Source organism: Vanessa cardui, chromosome 16, assembly GCF_905220365.1.
Source record: "Vanessa cardui chromosome 16, ilVanCard2.1, whole genome shotgun sequence".
Lineage (NCBI taxonomy): Eukaryota > Metazoa > Arthropoda > Insecta > Lepidoptera > Nymphalidae > Vanessa > Vanessa cardui.
In genome coordinates, this window is record NC_061138.1 from 1,320,699 (window position 1) to 1,339,014 (window position 18,316).

At 30.4% G+C, this 18,316-nt stretch overlaps 2 protein-coding genes across 4 annotated transcripts in view; one reads left to right on the forward strand and one right to left on the reverse strand.

Annotated features, from left to right (window-relative positions):
- Positions 1–18,316, reverse strand: part of LOC124536066 (adenylate cyclase type 2-like) — a 225,159-nt gene that overhangs the window by 68,362 nt on the left and 138,481 nt on the right. The gene's annotated exons all lie outside the window — the stretch shown is intronic.
- Positions 1–18,316, forward strand: part of LOC124536067 (probable E3 ubiquitin-protein ligase sinah) — a 55,194-nt gene that overhangs the window by 13,564 nt on the left and 23,314 nt on the right. Inside the window, exon 1 of one of the 2 annotated variants that reach the window (XM_047112497.1) lies at positions 13,233–13,636. The exons of the other annotated variant lie outside the window; for it this stretch is intronic. Within the exon in view, the coding sequence (XP_046968453.1) occupies positions 13,523–13,636 (114 nt within the window). The 5' untranslated portion in view covers positions 13,233–13,522. Of the gene's footprint in view, positions 1–13,232; positions 13,637–18,316 lie in introns of those variants that run through there. 2 annotated transcript variants of the gene reach the window in all.

Consider the following 18,316-nt stretch of genomic DNA (forward strand, 5'->3'; position numbering starts at 1 on the left):
ATCAACGTATATTTGCTTAAACATCCAGTCACATGATTCTCTTTGAAGTTTCTAAGAACAAATGCCTGACAAGAAACGATGTCAGTCATTTAATACGAGGCTTTGACGGACACGAATCGGATACGTTTGTTAGGAAATCAGATATTGGGGCAGCGATTTTTTATTTATCCCATCGGAACTCGAAAACGAATATGTTGATTGAGGATATAATTTAAAAATGGAAAGAAACGAACTATTTCTAATCAATTAATGTTAATTTACGTTGACAATTCCTCGCGTGCTCAATGGAGAAGGAAAAACGAGCTGTTTGGAGCAACGTGGTAAAATTGGCTCTAATAGAAAAAGTCAAAATCAAAATCAAAATAAACTTCATTCAAGTGGGCTTTTACAAGCACTTTTGAATCGTCAATTAACAATTAAGTGAAGCTACCATCGGTTCAGAAAGCAGATTCTACCGAGAAGAACCAGCAAGAATACAAAGCCATGTTAGTTAATAAATTTATTTAAATTAATATATCCTGCGTGAAAGTCAATAGGTATCAATAGAAAAAGTAACAAAATCCTTTGTTATACCATCCCTTTAGTACATTTTTCCACGGCAAAAATGTTAGTCAATAAACTGATGCAATTTCTTGATTGAGAATTGTGGTATAGGAAGGACGTAACCACCTTCCGATACGCCTTCCTGTGTATATAATCCCACACAGTACAGGGAATAGAATTACAGTTTCCGTTCTCGTTAAGATTAATTATTAATTAAAAAAAGTATTTCTCAATATGCAATTATTATTTATCAAGGAAAGCAGAATTTTTGATGGACATTGGAGAAACGTCACAAATTAGGACCTTGATTCAAAAAAATACAATTTACTTGGTGGTACCCTTCTGTTTAGGTACCACCCTCAACTCTTTTTTTTCTTTTCTATACTTATATTAACAAAAAAAATAAACCATATAATAAATCAAATCTCTAATCGAACAATTTTTAAATGTATCTCTTACTCTTAATAGTGTCAGTGACACAGCCCATAATATATATAGAAAAGAATAATTAATCTCTATTTTTATTATTTCAATAGATTAAATATTAAATTCAAACTTACGGTGAAATTACCTTTATTAAGCTTAACATTATTACTGGTTTAAACTGGATTATTAATCGAGAAATTTAATAACGACTAATAATATTACATCGGAGAAAAAACGTTTATATATTTTGTAATGAAAAATACCAATTAATTGAAAATGTTTTACATAATTGTGCTAATTTTAACATCATTATAATTAATTTTAATATAATAACTACTTTAACTTTTAGTAAGTCTGTGATGATAAAGCAGTTAAATAAAATTCCACTTAGCCTTAAGTTATTGGTTTAGCAGAACTTAACTATGTTAGTAAAGCCTTCAAAGCAACCTTCGCGTAGATATGTCAGAGGTCGTTTCCGTAATTTATAGACAAATGAAAGAAAGTCACGTTTCTATTGATTATTCGTTAATTATGTTAAGTGTCTACAATTTAAGTATTTGCTTCGTAATCTTTGTAAACAAAAATAAAAATATATGAAAAAAGGGCGTTATGATAATATTGTGTAATTTTATTCTTTTGTTTTACGAATTCAAATTATACAATGAAATCAAATACTAAGAAAACGTATACGTGTATCCGTTTAAAAAATATTTTAACAGTCTTTTTCCATACTCTAGAATGAATATACAGTAAATATGATTATGGTTTCTACACGAATCAATGCTGAGCAAGGATATCGTGCTCTTGAGCTCCAATGCTTCTTGCATTGGAGCTTATTCTATCACGCTTCTCCAATGTGTACTAAACATTACACATATGGCACAAAATGGTGTATTCACAAGTTCCACTCAAGACTAAGGAAGAGTACCTTCTTTCCTCAATTTGGAGAAAATCCGAATCCGAAAATCTGCCCTAATGTGAAGCCCCTGGCGTAACTAAAGGCCACTAATCATTTTTAGTCGTGTTTAAATAATTAATACAAGAACTCCTTCAATCGGTATGCTTAAGATGTTATTTTTTGTGATCTATGACTGTAGCCCTGATCCCATAAATCCAGGTCTAGTGATCAATTGCTATGCAATGATAATTTAAATAATCCATCAAGAAATTAAAAAAACTAACTACAGATATGTCAAAGTCCTGTCTTAAGGTACTTTAGGATACGTCTAGTTTTTATCGAATTGCTATGAAGTCGTTTCTCAAAAACTAGATGTTTCCAATTAAGGATAACAATTCGAAACTACTTAGATGTCTGCCTGCCATAGAATGTTCTAGAACAAAAACAGTTTACAGTTTATTAACGGTAGGTGTTACGCAAAAAAAAGCGAGCTGTATGTCCTTGTTCTTTCTAAGGGTTCAAGTTTGCGTCATAACAAGTTTCGTCAAATTTGTAACAGATAGACAGACAGTTACTTTCCCATTTCCATTTATAATATTGAATATTGTTTATGTATATATAAAACTATGTTTAATATAATAAACATATATATACATATCTAGATATCATGATGTAAACTAACAAAGATATCCAGTTAAAATTAAAATAAGTAAAAATAATCTAGAAGCCTTATACGGGTAGTTTTTGTTAAGTCACATTCACAGCGGATGCGCAGGCGCAACCGAGTAGAAGGCAATTACTGGCATCCTGACCAGGTGGTTACTAAACTTGCATGGTTAGTATTATATAGAACTCGATGTTTTTTCTTACATCATTGTTGTTTTAAAAATAAAATATGAAATTGAATTTATAAGTATAGCTAACTTAGCACAGTTTAAATATTAATGCAACTTAGTCATACAACCATGTATATGGGTAGTAAATAAAATAAGTTAAATTGACTTACGCAAAGCCAATACATCCTATTCTAAATATAATTAAGGAAGCCGACTGGTGAATAACAAAAATGGTAGGTGGTCACCAATACCCATACATTTTGGTGATGAAAGATATATTTAACCATGTCTTACTTTGAGAACGATGATTTTACGTTCCTATTTCTTGTAATTACACTTAATAACTTTTTATTGAAATTGCAAGACAACTGGTATTTTTATTGTATGTATAGTATTTACTGTATTTACTGTATGTACGTATATAGTATCATATACAGTAATGAATGCGTCAGTTAATAAAATCTATGTTACAAACATGAATGTAAATATAAGTTACATATTAGCTGCAAAGAAAAGTAATTGCAATCACAATGGATTACAGCCTGTTTTCCTTTGAAAGTTGTCTTGTCTATCAAAACAAGATTACCTTGTCGATATAACGAAATATCTGTTGCAGAAAGGGAAAAGTCTAGACAGATGTCAGTTTAGAGTCTAAATATTTTTTTTAAACTCCTTGACACATTTTGTGAAAAAGTAACATAGTTATGTTAGGTTAGGTACGATTAGAATTTGCCATCGTCGAAATTCGAAATTATTCGTGGCTGTATGTCGTAGGCTGTATGGCCTAATACCAAATTCGAAAAAAAAAAATTAAGTGATACTTTATAGTCAGGGCCAATTTCGAATTTCGAAATTTATTTTCTGTATTCATAATAAAAGGAATATTAATATGTTCACATATTTGAACAGCTATTTTAATTTTGGAATTTAATTTATTTTATCTGATTAATCTTGAAAATTATTTCATTACGTTAGTGATGAAGACAATTGTTCAATTAACAAAATAATAACGTTAAAATATAAATTGACTGCTTTAATTTTAACAATTTACCAGTATGTAACTTATTTCAATTTTGTAAATATTGTCAATACCTTGTATAAAGCGCAGCGATCGGTCAGGCTTTTGGTATAATAGTTACTTAACTCACAATATCAAATTTTGCGAGCCCGTAACAACGTTTTATTACCCTTTGACGCGTTGTAAGTTGCGTGAGTATTTTATAACAGATTAATTTATATACAATGATGCCGATCCTATACAATGTGTGGAACAAAATTATAGTGCTGTCTCAAAATCTTCCTCCAGAAAATATGTTGCTGTCTCTTCCTCGAAATTCGAAGAAATTATTAATAAAATTTAATCGTAATTTAAAATTTATCGGTTCATTGACCGATAAATACATTTAATAAATATACTATTACAGCAAAGAGCTGGCTTAGCTTACGTTCGCCTTTTTTTATCAACCGACTTCTAAAAGGAGGAGGTTATCAATTCGTCTGTATTTTTTTTTTTTTTTTTTTTTTTTTTTTTTTTTTTTTTTTTTTTTTTTATGTTTGTTACCTCATAACTTTTCACTGGGTGGACCGATTTTGATAATTTTTTTTTTGTTTGAAAGGTAGTGCTTCCCGTGGGGTCCCATTTTTTTTATTTTTTTTTCCGATGATGGTATCCATGTGAAAACGACATAAGTCTTAAATTTGCATTATGTATATGCGCGACAAATAGGTGAATAACTGAAAATCACGTTAACCAATTTTGATAATTCTTTTTTTATTATAAAATATATACTTCAAGGGTAATTTGGTGAAAGTTTGGTAAGGTTCTGAGCACAGGATCCATGACAAAGTAACGGAACGGAAGGGAACGGAACAATTCTGAGGAGCACGTTAGTGATACTCGGTCGAATCTTTTATTTATAGGTTATTTGGACATTTGAGTCACCTTCCGTAATGTGGTTATGTTTATGTAATTATCATAGTCGAATATTATAATCAACTAGCTACCCACCCCGGCTTCGCACGGGTGCAATACTGATACTAAATATACTACAGAATTTGTTTATATACGACATCACATCGCAAACTTCTAAAATTATCAGTGTTTCTTTACTATATTGTTCATGTTTTATATACACAAACCTTCCCCTTGAATCACACTATCTTTTAAAAAAAACCGCATCAAAATCCGTTGCGTAGATTTAAAGATATAGAGACAGAGAAAGCGACTTTGTTTTATACTATGTAGTGATGGAACTCCTATACGGCTCGCAGTTAGGGTGCGATATGGGGCAGAATTTCTTACTATCTTTAATCAAATTTTGTGTATGTGATGTGATGTCATATGATGTACGAAATATAGTCGGTCTTTTTCAAAGTTTTTTTGCTGAGTTCGATTACAGCTCTTTCGAGGGATCCTTGTAGTTTACGCCGCGTGACGTATTAAATCCGCATTTTCGAAAGTCTATTTTTGCTTTATTTGCAAGTTTCCTTTGAAATTGTCCTCGAAGTAGTTTCTGACTCATATAAACGGAACGTTTAATCTATCCATATTAAAAAAAAATAGTTAGTCAACATCAGCTTCACTTAAAATCAAAAAATAAATAAAATTTTAACAAAAAGAAAAACCGACTTCAAACAAAACACTGTTTTAAAACAAATGAATATGCATGAAAAAGTAATAAAAATAATTGCGTATTCAACATATTTTTTAGAGTCTTCCTAAGTTAAATGAAATGAAAAATATTAGACTACTTAAAAGTCGATTAACGATTATATCATGTAGTTATAATTATTGTTATATTTGGAGTCGGTGTCAGCCAATAAAACCCTACAGTATATCTATCAAAAAACAATACGAGAATACTTTGACAAATATGTTTTTCACAAATTACCTTTTACACAATAATATACTGGATCAATCAAGAGGCTCGTATCGCTTCTTTCTTTTGATTGTTGGGGCAAGGGCACCGTGGCTGACACCGGCTCCAAATATACCAATAACTATAACTACATGATATAATCGTTAATCGACTTTTAAGTAGTCTAATATTTTTCATTTCATTTTACTTAGGAAGACTCTAAAAAATATGTTGAATACGCAATTATTTTTATTACTTTTTCATGCATATTCATTTGTTTTAAAACAGTGTTTTGTTTGAAGTCGGTTTTTCTTTTTGTTAAAATTTTATTTTTGATCTTGTATTATTTGTCATTCATATTTGTCTGTGTAGGAAAACATCGTCAAGGGATATATGGAAAGCTGCTCTAGATATAATATAAATAATTAAACGATCGGAAACAATTCTGAACAGAAGTCATTTCCATTTCAAAATAGGACATTTAGGTACTATATCTTATTACGCTATGATATACAACCGAGCTGTTCGTCGCAAACGTTCTAACAAACCAGTAAGCAATCCTGTAAACATTCTAGACTTATATAAAAGTAAAGTAAAGTAACAGCCCGTACATTTCTCACTGCTGAGATGAGGCCTCCTCTTCCATTAAGTAGATGGTTTGGAACATATTCCACCACGCACATGTGGCAGAATTTCAATGAAATTAGACACATGCAGGTTTCACGGTGATTTCCTTCACCACCGAGCACGAGATGAATTATAAACTTGCCTGGACTTGAACCCGCAATCATCGGTTAAGATGCACGCGTTCTAACCACTGGGCCATTCCAGCTCATAAGGGAAATATCACTCCTTATAGGGTGTAGACATTCATTTGGATTTTACGACATTCCATCCCTAAGCGTACTGTCAACGGGGTAAGAAGTTTGTGTATCATAAATGGCGAGCGTGTAAAGCCGCAGGTTAAGCTAGTTATATATAAGAGAAATGACATACTGAACCAACACGAGACGAGAATCTTGTTTCTAAAATTGCAATAGTTCATTCACCCCACGCCCAAACACAACATTACAAAACACTGTCGCTTATACTAATACCACGTGAAATAATGTTTACAAACATATTCTAATTGAAAAATTACTTCAATAATGTACATATAATTTAGTTGAATAGAGCAAAAATATGCTAATTTATTATTTGTTTCCAATATGATGTATGTACATTGTTTTATATTTCAATTATATTTCAATTTATTTAAAAAAGCATATTACTTTTAAAACTATTGTTTTTTACATAAAATAGTAATAATATTTTTTAAAGGGCTTGCCTCTAGCGTTATTTGTCGGATTTGAGAAATTATTTTTGCGGATAGCCTGATTTTTGAAGACTTTTTTTTATTTTTACATTAAATAAACCGTTGTATAAATACAATCAATTCAAAATATTTAACGTTTATTTTTGAGCGAAAATGTGTTTCATTGAACGATGCAAATTATTTAATGAATATTTACAGGAATGTTATTACAGTATATCTAATTAGATGGTCCGGTTTGTTTCGACCCATTTTGATAAAATTTATTACAAAATATATTTTTAGCAAATCGGGTGGGGAAAGACTGTTAATAAACTATAATGCAAGTACCGCAAAGAATATGATCAATCAATCGGCTATCAATCGTGAAAACTTACTCCCGAAGCTTAAATACTTTAATGTTTTGTCAATAGTAATTTTAATTTTAAATGGCGCACACTACCATAGCATTAGACATTATCTTCTGAGACAAGTTATTTGTTAAATTTTTTTTTTCAAGAATTTAATTTACAACAATTTCATTTTTGACATCTTAAAGGTAAAACTTTATTGGAATAAAAGCAAAATTCGTATAACTAATGTACAATATCGTAACGTATTTATACGAAATTCGTGAAATTTACATCCGCAAAACTTGGAAATTAACGGGAGTCAAACACGTAACATCCGAATGGAATCCGAGCTAAACTATGTAGCTTTAAACATATGAGACATCCGGATGACTCAGGCGCACCAAAATACACTGTCTGTTACCGTTTAAAACTGACCGTCCACGTGATATATAGTTTTATATAGCACGATGTGTCACAGTAAATGTGCATTAAAATTTTACTATCTGATGATATTTTAGTTACAAGAATAAAACCAATTGAAAAACCGAATCAGTCATGTAGATCAGATGAAAAGTAGCTTCGAAATTTGAATTCAAATTGAGAAAACGAATGATTTTGTTTTTTTTTTTTGTTTAAAATAGTTCAAGACGTTACGTTATTCTGTAATAAAGAACATGACAGAGAATAATGAATTTTTAATATGCAAGTATCATGTTTCCTTTGACATAAACTATATACTAAGATGGATTTGAAAATGGAACTTTATCATTTTTACAAGAACGTCCTTGCTAAAACTCCTCACTATGAATAAATAAGTGTTTTATGAATTTACGTTCGAAAATAACTTGAACATAAAACATTTAAAAATAAAATATTTTTCGTTATTCAAATAAAGAATAGTTTTTTTTTAATATGTCCGATGTGCATTGAACTTAATTCCAAAGTCAAAATTCAAAGACGAAAACGGTTTAACGTCTGACGACGGTCTACAGCGTTTCGCAATGAATCATTCATAATGAATTTGCTCTTACGTTAATTAGTAATAAATAATATTATTAAACACCATTCATTTATGAATACAATAACAATTAAATGCATTTTTTATTTTTATACATAATTATGGTGATGAAATCTAATATCTCAGAATTAACTTTTTTGTAAAGTTTTATATTCATAAGTTTTTTTTTAAATAAGGTAATGATAATGGCGTAAGTATTGCATTGCATAGTATATAAAAGTTACTTACCGAAGTCTATCCCTATGTATGCTTAGATCTTTAAAATTACGCAACGAATTTAGATGCCTTTTTTTTTTTAATATATAGTTTAACTCAAGATTAAGGTTTTCGCATAGAATACATGGAAAATATAGAAAAGAAATATTTATAATTATAGAAGTATCTAATGTTATGTCGTAAATAAAGAAATTCTGTAATATATTTAGTGTCAGCATTGCACCCGTGTGTAACCGGGGCAGTTCGTTCGTTAATTTAAAATTAAAACACGCTTAAATTCATCATTTTGTATCTACATGAACAGATACCAATTTCGTATTAAATTACGCTCATCAGATGAACTATTTATATATTCTGAATATATACGGAGCGGCATTCGACGCAGACCATCTGCGGGACGCTATTTATGCTAAATTTAATAACCAAACTATGACCAGATTGCGATTATAACAGCTGGGCGAATTCGATCAGGTGAATTGCGAATTATGGTGAATAATATCTAATTTTGGCTGTATACTGTTCACATTCAGTATACGGCAAAAATTATGAAAAAGATAGATATTTAATTAACCAGTAGTAAAATATTGAGTAAGTCATTTCTGATATTTTAATTATAATTTAGTTTTATAGTCCAAACTGTTTTATGATTTTTTATTATTTTAATTATTAATAGTATAAATTTTTTGTTAACAAAAATGTTGATAATTACATATATTTGTTACAAAATTAATAATACTCATATTAGACTTTAAAATTATATTCAAACAAAATTTTGACCAAATAGTGCTAAAGAATAATTAATCATATTTAATTTGACTACAATTATTTATACAAGCAATAACACCGAGCTTAAAAAAAACATAGCACTTAATTTACATGATTCAATAATCAATTGGTATTGAAGTGTTTAACTACAATTTGAAATTCATTCATTTCGTTCCATAAAATGAATATCAAAGGAATAATTTAATTAATCAATAAAATAAATTATTTATCTTTTGAAATCAGAATTTTGATGTGCCATAATAAACTATAATATAATAAACAAAAGAAATACTTCGCACAAAACCAATAAATGTTTCCTTGTCCAATACATGGAACACGAGTTGAATGATAAACAAATAATTAGTATAGATTACGCGTTTGTTGAGATTCGTATCTGTTGCCGCAATCCACATGCTATCTTCTTATGACAAACTAATTGTCGCTCGCGGCTTAGTTCACGCTGTAGGGGTAGGGCATTATGTTTTCTTGGTAATAGGGCTTTGCCCAAGCCCTAATGCAAGCCCGTCTGGATAGGTACAACCCGCTCTGACTGATTCTACCGCCAAACAACAGTACTCATTATTGTTGTCTGGTTTGAATGATGTACCTTGTGCCACTAATTACACTGGTTCACCCCAGTGTAAATATTGACCCAAGGTACATAATATCTTAGTAGTAATTGGTGGCGCATTGGCGATGTAAGGAATGGTTATTTTTTTCTTACAATCCCATTGTCTACCATCAGGTAGTCAAATTGCTCGTCCACCTGCCGACATCATGAAAAAATGTCGCCAATGTCCTAACTTGGAGTTCAATTTTATTTCAAACAAAATTTAATCAAAATCGGTTTCGTTTGGTAAAAAAATAACAGGAAAATAGACGGATACTCACAATAGTATAGATATTCTTTGACGTTTTCATTCAACAAAAAGTATTTAGAATTCGCAGAGTTACCTAACGTTTCTCGCGGTGACACGAGCCTCTCATCAAAGGCCTTTGACTAACGTGCTTCTATTTTACATCATAGTGGAATGAAAACGACTTGAAATTCTATGAAAATTTTGTAAATATCTAACCAGACCGAAATCGTCGCTAGATTATATTAAATCATTCTCTGTTACTATTATTAGTATGAAAAATATATTCTTGTATAGTATATCCTGACCACAAAAGAGAACATCCAAATAAATCTGAATAAATCTGTAGTATTCAACAAAGAATCTGCAAGAAGCGTTTAAAATGGCAAATTTGTTATCGGAACATTGGAAGTAAAATTAAAGTAGGTATTGTATAATGGGGACTGCCAAATAGACTGCCTGATGGTAAGTGGACGAACTTACAAAAAGCCTTACCACCAAATAATGTAATGGAATAGTGTTTTAATCAAGCACTGTTATTTCCAAGCTAATACATAATCAAAATTTTATAAAAGATTTTAATTTTAATCGCGTTGTAGTGTTTTTGCGATTTCTTTATTGTGTGCCTGTTGCGTTATTGTGTTTCCTTTAAGGAAATATGTATTGTTAAAAAATTCATATAAAATGCAATTTTAAATAACAAAAGAAATATTTCTTATTAAAAAAATAATTATGAAAAAATAGTCATTAAATTATGAAGTTAACAATGAAATATTAAGTATGTGTAATTTTCTTAACAAAAGATCGTGTGAAAAAAAACTACATTGTATACAAAATTTTCATGATGTTGGGACGACAGAATTGTATTTGCAATTACCTTAACCTTTAATATTAACAGCATAAGTTTATTTTTGGAAAAAACATGGAAACATTTTTAAAGACCATATGTTAAATAAAATCAATGCAAACACAAGTACATCAAAAATTAACTGCTGAATTCCTTGCAAGTTCTTCCATATATTCCAATCTAGTGGTAACTTAGTATTCATTAGAATTCTGTAAAATTACGTCCGTGAATAGAACTATCACGAATTCATTATTAAGCTTAAAACCAGCAGCGGCTTGATGGAATAAACTATTAAGATTTCCCCTCGAGAGATGATCTTGGGCAAAACATGTATGTAATATGTAACCATGAAGTAATCTAAGGACCGCATTATCTTAAAGCAAATCTTCTATAAATCGTATTATGTCTAAGTGATCTTAGATGTAGGTCTCATTATCTCGCATGATAAGACACGATGCGACCGAAATGAACCAGATAACTTGATTGCGATAAAAATATTTAGATCAGTATCTTTAGATACAATATTGACCTAGAAATATTTATAGAGGCGGTTTTTTTTTTAACTTTGGAAGACAGAAATAAGCCATATAGCAGTACCCTCACTTATGTGAACTGAAAATGCGTGAAGTAGAAATGATTCCGCAAATGTGCTCCTTGTTTACTTATTGAGAATTGAGGCCCCCTACACAAATAACTTTCTTCAATAAATATTACATAGTTTTAGTTCTTAAATAAACAACAAATTCGTAAATTATTAAAACTGATGCCGTAAAAATCGTAGGTAAAAAACTGAGGATGTCCCTGGCAATACTGGCTAACAAAACAAAATTAGTAAAAACGTACATAGATTAACATCTTCCAAAGCAGACGTCAAAGCAGAGAAAATAAAAATGGTGTACTGTCTAAGTGAATATATAAGCACTCGCAATAAAAGCATTACATAATTTATATTATATGTTTAATGCAATTGACGACAATAAGGAAATGACTCGAATGTTAGCAAAGAAACACTTAACGCCATGATAAGATAAACCATGTGTAAATATTAACGTATTTAATTTTGTGATGAAGATATTGTAGGAAATATTGGATACAAACTAACCAGAAATAATGTCACTAAATCAGAATCGGCTTATTAAAAGTTAACGACCTCCGTGGTTGAGTAGAGTGTACACTGGTTTTCATGGGTAAGCCATTCCGAGATCCCGTGTTCGATTCCTGGCTGAGTCATTCAGTCGGAGAAAAACCTTATTAGTTTTCTATGATGTCGTAGGTCTGGGTACTTGTGGTACCGTCGTTAGTACTGATTTTCCATAACACAAGTGCTATACCTACTTACATCGGGGTCAGAGTAATATATGTGATATTGTCTAATATTTAATTATTATTTATATATTTATAAAAGCCAGCTTAGATTTGAGGCTTGCTTGCATGGGTATGAGTTACCCAAAAAAAATTTAAAGGAATCAATAACATTGATTTTAGTTTCAATCAAAGAACTATTTTTACCCTTCGTATAGGTAAGTTTGGACATACTAAATTAATACTGACCTATTATAAATTGATTAAAAAATAAACTTGGCTTAATCGGGTAAGTACTTCCTACACAATGTAACAAGAATGCTATCTGTAACTGTTTGTATCAATATTTATTATCATAATTGTTTAATGAAATATTTATCTTACTAAGGCATGAGTTATCAGCATCTTGCATGTTTCGATCTAAATTCCTGTGATTATATGCGAGTTCGTTGATCTGACATAGATTATAAAATACAATATCACGTTTGCATTATTGTTTATCATACATCATATGTTATATACAAGCTGTTCTACGTGGTTTTACTCGCATATATTTTTTTTCTTTTTGTATCATACCGTTAGTGAGGCTATGTAAGTCGAAAAGTTGGATAAAGTTGGATCTTCAGATAAGTCACATAAAATAAAGACACTGTACCTCAAATTAAAACTTATAGATGCCATAACAACCAACCTCCTGTCAAAAACAGCATGCTGTTGGTGATCTCAAATCTCACACAAAATGGTGTTAAGACGACCATCTAAGGCGCTTTGCTGATGGTCCAAGACTTAACCATCACTGGTAGAGCTACCGAACGTGCGGTACCCAAATTTATTACCCATCTTCGACAAAGTATTCCCGTATCATAAATAACAATAAATTAATTCATATTTTCGGTTACGCACATCTGTGGGAACAAAGTAGCCTCATTGACAACTTGTTGCGTTAGTACAAAATAATCTCATTGTCTTCGAAACAATGATCGTGGTTTACATTTTTATTGCAAATCTATTGTTAAATCATTTCTTGACTCGCAATTAGTTTACCACGGTATCGATCCACGGTTGGTCGTGTTAAATCGACGGGCAAAAAATCCGAGTGAAATTTTTCGTCGAAAAAACTTAACCGTTTTTTTTTTTACGTTTTTGTACCGTGTTGACGTTTTTGTGCGACCGTTTTCGAGTCGGTTATTTTAACGTGCTGTTGAAGGTTGCTCTCTCTTGAGAGTGTTCGAAGTTTAAATTAAATTCGAATTTTAAATTCTAAGTTTTCGTAAATGTTCTATTGTTGTTTGTGATTTAAATAATAATTGAAATGCGAAGACACGTCTACAACCATATGTACGCTTCGGACGAGATGGAATGTTACGGGTCTAGAGAATTCCAGAGTTTGAGGCGTGAATCAAAAATGTTTCTATTCGGAAGATCGGTAAGATTTAAATTTTAAAATAAGAATACAAATAATTTGTTTAAATTACTTAGCAGAAATAAAAACATCATTGTTAATAATTTAGCACATTTACATAGACAAGAAATAGTTTTTAGATTACATCATTTGTTCTTGCACGGGTGATTTATATTACACGTGCACTTTTATGTAATATTTTGTCATTTATTTGACTACTGTACAATCTAGACTCCAAAACAGCTGTTATGTACATTTATATATTTCTTATAAATAGACGATTCGACAGCTTGTTTTAATTTGTGAGACTTCTAGAATAAAATGTTTCCATTTTTAGGCTCAGGAAATAAAGTAATAATTATATTATTTCAATTATATACAAAGTATAAGTCGTTATATATTTTATATTTATAAATGTATATATTTCTAATAAGATACAAGATAAAAGATAAGTCACGTCTTTTAAATATGATAAGAAAATAGTTTACTTATAACATTAGAGTAAATTTGATTTTACATATATATGTAGCTACTTATTATAGTATAAATGTGAACGAGAATATATTAATATGTATACACTTGTGTTCTCACAACACGCCTAAAGAACGTGGTCTGGACAAAGAAGTTTATTGAATAGCAATAAAATTCATTTTAATATATTATATATCTAGTTTCAAATTCCATTAAAAAAATATATAGGTGAAAAATTTTAGCGTAGATTCGTTTCATTTGAACGTTGCAGATATATTATATTTAAAGCCATCTACAATATATATACAAATGACTCTGACTCGAAGGATGAAATGTTCTGTATTTCTCTGAGCCCTTATCACAACCTCCACCATTATCCCTTAGAGTATCATATAACATAAAGCTACCAGGGTCGCATAACTAGCAATGTATTTTGTAAAAACTCCCTTCGAATCTCACTCTTGATTTTTTTAAAACAGTCTCACGGTGATGCTCTTTGTGGATAGTGTATCCTGTAAATTAATATTTCTGAAATATTAAGATCTCATTTGCGGTGAGATTAGTTTTTTAACATAATACTTCTACTATTTTAAAACAGTTTAAAATTTTAAAAAATACTACCAAGTATCATTTACATAAGACGATATTTAAATCATTTTTTTTTCTATGGCAACATCATTAGTTATAAATCTGTATGCAATTAACCCCAAAACTACATTTGTATTGATGTTCTGAATAACTAACTCGTGATTAATAGTAAAATATTTATGAGATAATATTTGTTTATTAATTTTGTCCTTCAACTTAATGCATTTGCTGTAATTTATATTATCCGTGATTTTGTTATATTGTATATTTATAACGAATCGTTAAAAAGGTCATATGTGTATTTTATGTATTTATTTTTATATCAGTTGCAACTAAATCATAATGAAGTGTTTAATTAATAACATAAATTATGACAATAAAAACACACGTTATATTTGGTTACGAATGAAAATAGGAAAAATGCATTAAGTGTTCAAATTAATAAAAAAATCTGTAAGCAAAAAAATTCGTTTGTTATAACAATATTACAAAAGCCAATAAAACGGTCATTACATTGTTTTGAAGTAAGTAGATATAATTTTTTTTTAATATTCTTCCCAAATTCCTTTATTATTAATAATAAAAAGGTTTTTATTGCGATAATAAATACATAAAAGGCAATTTGAAATATTACTTTATTAAAATATTGCATTTGTTTATTATTTTGATAAAATAAATTTTAATTCACAATCAGTCAATTGCATTTATCAATAATATTTTTAATAGTTACTGTTGTCACAAGTCATAAAGAAGGTACTTGCACTGTCATAAAATGCTATTGCTTTTTATAATCGATAACTTAACATTGGAGATGTCCTGACCGATGCCAGGCACACTGGCCGTTAACACTTTCAGGTATAGCACACTAAAGACAAATACAATAATTGTTATGACGTCTAAAGGCGTTTGTTGTCTCAGATAGTACAATACAATACATACTATTGTGTGTCAGTGTGTGCGTAAACACAAATGCAATCTATATTTCCTTAGTCTGGTAATCGCTTACGCAGTTTAGATGCAGGACTTTTATTTAGATCATTGATTAAATAGACAACCAATAATAGGGTATCACAACTATCAAAGGAAACATCGATGCCGTATGACATATTATCCGTTTCTCTCATGCGCTTACTTATTTAATAAATAAATAAATATTGGCCAAAATCACATACATTATTCTGATTCCAATATAAGTCGCTAAAGCACTTGTGTTATGAAAAATCAGATGTAACGATGGTACCACAAACTCCCAGACCTAAAACAATATAGAAATCTAATGAACTTTTTCTACATCGACTCGGTCGGGAATCGAACCCAGAACCTCGGAGTGGCGTATCCGTGAAACCGTCCACACTACTCAACAACGGAGGTTGTCACTTTTCATGATATGAGTGTCAACATAGCTCATTTGCTTTGAAATTTTATTGAGAGAAGCCTGTTAAAATCCCGGAAAGCAATTTTAATCTAGAGCCAAGAGATTTATGTCTTATAAGCTAGTCACAAGACCAAGAACAAAGACAAGTTAATTTAAAAATAGAACGGGCATACAGATAGAAGTAGTTTCCCATTTACAGTTAAATTCCAAACAGCAAAGGCTTCTATCGCTTTCCGTATGAATGGTAAGTTAGTCAGTGTAATTACTAGCAAGGATATAACATCTCTGATACAAATGGCAACACATCGGTATCGTATGATTAATGAATAGACTTCATGGAATATTTGCGATAAAGACTGGCAACTCTGCTGATATTCTAAATTTAAATCCATTCGAACACAATTCTGTTTTAAATAAATAACGGTTTTAGAATGAATCTCCATAATTAAAAAAGACGAATAGAAACAGTAATGGCTCACGTATTTTTTTTTTTTTATTAATTGATTCCTAATGGCTAATCGTCGAATGGCTATTAATGAAATCGAGTAATCGTTTGAGAAATCGAGTGATTAGAATAATTAGTTACAGTAATAACCTAACTACACCTCATTAGATATTAGTACTCAATTCAAATAAAAAATGTAATTCATTCATAGTTAAATTTCTTAAAATCGTTATTAAGTGATATTGTCTATTGGCCTTCGATTTATAATTTGTCAAATACTCAATTTACTTTTTTGTTTTCGTATCCAAAGTAATCACGAATAAGACTTTATTGAAAAAATTAAAAAAAAAAAAATGTTCAATGTTAGTGTTATTTATAAGCATATAAAACCTCTTTTCTAAAAGAATACAAAAAGTACATTAAGATACATTTGAATGAGTCATCAGAGCATAATTTCAAAACAGGAGATCAGTGTTATGGCACAGAGTGTAAAAACGGTAAATTGCATTACGCGGCGTTATTCAACCTCTTGCGTTTCCTTGACTTGCAAAATGACAGGATGACCACGCTGTGAAAGTAATAAAAATATATAATTTTAAGTGAAATTATTTATCCATAAATTAAACTTACATACATTTTTTTAGAGGCGTAATGGCCCAGTGGTTAGAACGCGTGTCACCGATGATTGTGGGTTCAAGCCCAGGCAAGCACCGCTGAATTTTCATGTGCTTAATTTCTGTTTATAATTCATCTCGTTCTCGGCAGCGAAGTATTCAGTATCAAATTTCATAGAAATTCTGACTGATTCCACCAAGCCGCATTAGAAAAGCGTGGTAGAATATGTTCCAAACCTTCTCCTTAAATTTTTATTTAATTTACAGGCTGTTGTTGTTGTTGTAATTTTTTTTCTTTTATATTGTTTTATGAATAAATAAAATATTTCCGTACAAAAAATTATAACGTAAAAATAATCGTGTACATAAATTTCACGACGGAACCCTAAATATATTAATTACAACAAGATAAGCGGCACTTAAGGATGCCATGGCATGGGTGATGGGAACTGCAATATCAAGTTCATGATCAATGGAAACTAGTTTAAACCAATTTTACAAAATCCAGTTCGAACCGGTTTCGCAAAAGCTAAATGCATCTAACGAAGATTAACCTTCGGTATGTATCGTCCAATTGCATCAATAAAATCACGTGAATACATCTTCAGCAATTGGGGCCAAAGCAAAGTCTGACCGAGGTCATTATTCCTAATAACGATAAAACTTGAGATCACGATTACTTAGACGTGATTTATAGATGGAAGGAATTAATGCGAATATGTCTTGTCGACTGCCTCGTTGATGTGGTAGTTTATAAACAGACCCCAAAGTCCAAGGTTCATACTACTCAGGCTGGTACAAAGATTATTTCTTTGATAAATTCTCAGAAGAACACCGGATATCGTGTTTCAAAAATTTAGGAACATTTTTGTGTGTAAAAATATAATTAATTTTCTGGAAGATTTAATTACCGTGGGAATACTTCTTTACGGCAGTTTCAAGCAAAAAAAGTTATTTTAAGGAAATCCGTAGTCAAAATCTTCCTTCTCCCGGGCTGATTATTTTCGAACTGCTCGTACAGTTTTTGAAAATCAATAAGCAATTATACTACATTGAACAAAGATTTCATCTTTACTAATTTAAAAGTTGGCATGTCACCATAAGAGAACATAATTTGTATAATATGACATATTCTTAAAAGTATTAAGAAAATTCTAATACAAATATTACTGTTGATTCAGACATTATTCCTGATATAAATATCAACCCCC